Here is a 4792-nt window from a genome sequence, read left to right as displayed (position 1 = left end):
TTTTGATACACACAGAACAAAAAACAGTAGAGAAGAGTAAAAATATATATATATAGCCAAGGGAAATAACCCATTCATATTCGCAAATTATTTCGTATAAATGAAATTGAGTATGCTTATTTCTTAGTATTTGAACTATTTGAGTTATTTTCACAATTTATCCAGTACAACGCTTAAACAACTAAATAGTATTTTCCTAAACAATAGATCCATTTATTTTGGTTAGTGACTTATTCACGAATATACCAACACTAGTGCCACTGAGGGTAATATTTTCTGCAAACACGCAAAAGCTTCTTTCAGAGTTATTTACTTTGAATTGTTATTATCTCATATCTGATTCGCCTGTTATTACGTAACATGCTTCACAATTTTAGTATACATACCTTATTAGTACTTCCTCCTAAGTTCTATATACTCTGGGAATGTATTAAAGCCTTTTTTGGGGCTACTTTATTTGAACTCTTACTGTGACACTTGTTTACTAGCCATGCTTCAAGAACCCTGTAAAGAATTCTTGCAGTTCCAATCAATGCTGATTTTTGTAGGTGTTCTACCTTCACACTTGCACAATTGATCAAACCTTTGCCATTCTGTCTTCTGGACAAGTACGGCCTATCAGTGTCACTCTTGGGGTGGAAGGTTCCATGTACTGTCAACATTTTTCTGGTCTTGGTATCCATTTTCTTCATTTCTCTCTTTTGCCATTTTATAATTACCACTCCATACCGAAGTGATGCTATTGCTAACATATTAACTGCTTGGATTTTATTCCATCCAGTCAATTTTGAGCACAACACCAACCTCAGTCTTCAGAAATATTCCATCCTCAGTTACTCTTTCATTTCCGTTTTCATTATCTTGTTGAACTCTAGTACACCAAGGTATTTGCATCTTTCCATTTCAATTTGTTTGATCAAGTCTCTATTTGGTAATTCTATCCCTGCTAGGGACTGTACCTTTCCTCTTTTTAGGTAGATTATTCTGCACTTCTAAGTTCAAATTCCATTCTAATATCAGTACTAAAACCATGGACTGTGTTCACCATGAAATTTACTTGTGTCTCATCCTTGCCATACAGTTTCAAATCATCCATGAAGAGGAGGTGGTTGATTGATTGGGATTTTCCCTTTAGTTGGTACCCCAGGTTCATTTTCCTAAATACCAAGGCCAGGCGTAAGAACAAAAAGCAATGGAGATAGACTGTCACCCTGGAAAATCCCTCCCTCTGATACCCAGGGTGCCCAAGCTTTTTCTGTAAGATGTCAGTTCAGTTTTCCATCCCACCATACTTTTCTTCAGGAAACATGTTACATTTCTTGCAATTCCAAACAGATCTAAGCACTCAATAATCCACGAATATGGAATCATATCATAAGCTTTGCAATAGTCAATCCTGGCCATTTCCAGATTTGGTCTCCTTCATTTATAATCTTGCATTACCATTTTGTCTATCAATAATTGATCTTTGGTACCTCTGCATCTCCTTCTACAGCCTTTTTGTTCCATCAGTAATATATTATTCTCATCAAGAAATTTATACAATTCTTCTGTAATTCCTCCTGACATTAACTTCCACATTAATGGGAGGCAGGAAATTGGTCTGTAATTAGCAGCAGTATTAACCTTTGATATATCCTTCAGGCACAACACTGTTCATCCTTTAGAGCAAGGTCATCAACATAGTGGCAAATAAAAAGCACATTCTGAATGTGGTTGATGCCAGTGCCCACTGGCTGGCTCTCGTTCTGGTGGCATGTAAAAAGCACCCACTACACTCCTGGAGTGGTTAGCATTAGGAAGGATCCATCTGTAGAAACATTGCCAGATCAGATTGGAGCCTGGTGCAGCCCACTGGCTTGCCAGACCTCAGTCTTGCAAAAAGTAAGTGTTGTCTAATGCCTGGAAAACGTGTTAGTCAGTTTGTGCAAGGTCTGGTGAATATAGTGGACAACAGATTATTTCCACATTCAGTTCCTGTAACTTGAGTAGAGTTTTTGTGCAACATGTGCTCGAGGATTGTCTTGCAAGAAAATTGGCCTGTATCTATCGACCACTCTCAGTTGTTGAATTGCAAGTTCACTCATCATTTCATCCAGTTGGCTGATGTATACATCTACTGTAATTGACTTACCAGGTTTCATGAAGCTGTTGTGGATGACACCAGTACTGTACCACCAAACAGATACCATTAGTTTTTTTTTGGTGAATATTCTTTCTTGGATTGTGTTTTGACACTTTGTCTCTATCCAGCCACTGTGCAGAATGCTTGCTATTGTTGTAAAGAATTCATTTTTCATCACATGTAACAATACAATGCAAAAATGGTTCACCTTTATGCTATGACTGCAAAGAGCAGCAAGTTTCAAGATGATGCGTCATTTGATGCTCATTCAGTTCGTGTGAAACCCACTTGTCCAGCTTCTTTACCTTGCCAATTTGTTTTAGATGGTCCAATACAGTTGAAATCGAAACATCAAATCTTCCTGCTAACCCATGCATAGTTTGAGATGTATCCGCTTCCACTACAGTTTCCAGCTCATTATTATCCACCTTGGTCTCAGATGTACCACAAGGCTGATTTTCAAGAGTAAAGTCACCAGATTGGAACTTCTCAAACCATCGATGTACAGTGTGCTCATTCACCACATCTTCACCAAACACCTCATTGATGTATTGAACTGTCTGGGATGCATTGGTTCCATGGTGGAACTCATTCATAAACAACACAAATTTTTTATCTATCCACTTGTTCATAAAAATTGATTTACAAGACAAAATTCACAAAATAATCAAACACCATGAATTGCATTTTGAAAAGTGATGATGTAACTCTTCAATGTTGTAAAACAAAGAATTGTCAGGATAAAAGATTAAAGTTAACGACTGTCAAACTTGGTACATAAGAAAATCGGATATTTCATTCTTAATGACCTGATATTAGAGTGGCAAGCTGGCAGAATCGTTGGCAATGCTGGGCAAAATGCTTAGCAGCATTTCATCTATCTTTATGTTCTGCATTCAAATGCCACCAAGGTTAACATTGCCTTTCATCCTTTTGGGGTTGATAAAATAAGACCAGTTGAGCACTGGGGTTGATGTAATCAACTTACTCCCCCACCGAACTTGTTGGCCTTGTGCTAAAATTTGAGACCATTATTATTATCATCATCATCATCATCATTATTATTGAGACAGTTGGCTGGCAGAATTGTTAGCATGGCAGAGACCTGGCAGAAACAGTACACTGGGCGAAATGCTTAGCTGTATTTCGTCTACTGTTACGTTATGAGTTCAAATTCCGCCGAGGTTGACTTTGCCTTTCATCCTTTCGGGGTCGATTAAATAAGTACCAATTACGCACTGGGGTCAATGTAATCGACTTGATCCGTTTTGTCTGTCCTTGTTTGTCCCCTCTCTGTGTAGCCCCTTGTGGGCAGTAAAGAAATAAGAATTGTTAGCATGGCGGGCAAAATGCTTTGCAGTATTTCATCTGTGATTACATTCCAAGTTTGAATGCTGCCAAGGCTGTCTTTGCCTTTCATCTTTTTGGGGTCGATAAAATAAGTATCAGTTGATCACTGGGGTTGACCTACCTACTCCCTGAAACTGCTGGCCTTGTGCCAAGATTTGAAATCATTATCATTATTATTATTATTATTATTATTATTATTATTATTATTATTATTATTATCATTATTATTATTATTATTATTGTTGTTATCATCATCATCATCATCATCATCATCATCATTATTAATTGTTACTCTTTACACTTTTTCTTTTCAGTTGGTATGACAACAAAATGTGAAGATGATATAAAATTTTTGTATGAAAATCATGATGATTTCACTGTTTTACCCACTTTTTCAACCATTCAAGGCTTCAAGAGTCTACATGACTTATTTTCCAAAGGAATTCCTGGTTTTCCATTAGAATTATCAAAGGTAATATGTTATTAATGCTGTCAGTAGGGTGGAGGAAATAGTGTAAATACTTAATCTTGAACTATTAGTTTATAATATTTTAGCTCTTTCTCTCTTGTTGTTCCATTCAATTCTAGTTGGAATCTAATTTTCTTTTTCATTTATCCAAGGCTGACAAAACAGAAAGGAGTCAAAACTTTCTGTAGGTTGGCCATGATACCATAGCTTGCATGCTAAAAGTGGTACTCTTGTGGTTATGTAACCAAAATTTGACTGTGATCACTCCAGTTTTCTTTTTTGTGTCACAGAGTAAACATAGCTGCTCTGATGGCAGTGTGCACTGAGGAAGAACAGAAATCAAGGATCTGATTTCTCTGGTTTGAAGGTGTGTCGGGAGCTGAAAATCATCGCAGGCTTTCAGTACAATATGGGGTAGCGCTGTACTGCATAGAAGTGATATGAGCGGTTTGAGAAGTTTAAAAATGGTTGGATAAGCATGAAGCATGAAGCGGGAGAAGGACGTCCATCAAACTGTACCAATGGCGTGAAGACTCAACAAGCTCAAGAAATGGTTCTGGAGAGCTGATGAGTAACTAGCAATAGGATGGCATGTTCTCTGCATATTAGTCATGGTTCATCATCATCATCATCATCATTTAACGTCCGCTTTCCATGCTAGCATGAGTTGGACGATTTGACTGAGGACTGGTGAAACTGGATGGCAACACCAGGCTCCAATCTGATTTGGCAGAGTTTCTACAGCTGGATGCCCTTCCTAATGCCAACCACTCCGAGAGTGTAGTGGGTGCTTTTATGTATCACCCGCACGAAGGCCAGTCAGGCGGTACTGGCAATGGCCACGCTCA

At 37.9% G+C, this 4792-nt stretch overlaps 2 protein-coding genes across 5 annotated transcripts in view; one reads left to right on the top strand and one right to left on the bottom strand.

The window, feature by feature from the left end:
* Positions 1–4792, bottom strand: part of LOC106878180 (uncharacterized) — a 174402-nt gene that overhangs the window by 140680 nt on the left and 28930 nt on the right. The window lies entirely within an intron of this gene.
* The window catches only part of LOC106871734 (peroxisomal multifunctional enzyme type 2), a 68499-nt gene that overhangs the window by 41024 nt on the left and 22683 nt on the right, over positions 1–4792 (top strand). Inside the window, exon 13 of the mRNA XM_014918754.2 lies at positions 3790–3947. Within this exon, the coding sequence (XP_014774240.1) occupies positions 3790–3947 (158 nt within the window). The remainder of the gene's footprint in view (positions 1–3789; positions 3948–4792) is intronic.

Source organism: Octopus bimaculoides, chromosome 19, assembly GCF_001194135.2.
Source record: "Octopus bimaculoides isolate UCB-OBI-ISO-001 chromosome 19, ASM119413v2, whole genome shotgun sequence".
NCBI classification, from domain to species: domain Eukaryota; kingdom Metazoa; phylum Mollusca; class Cephalopoda; order Octopoda; family Octopodidae; genus Octopus; species Octopus bimaculoides.
This window is presented reverse-complemented; position numbering and strand designations above follow the sequence as displayed.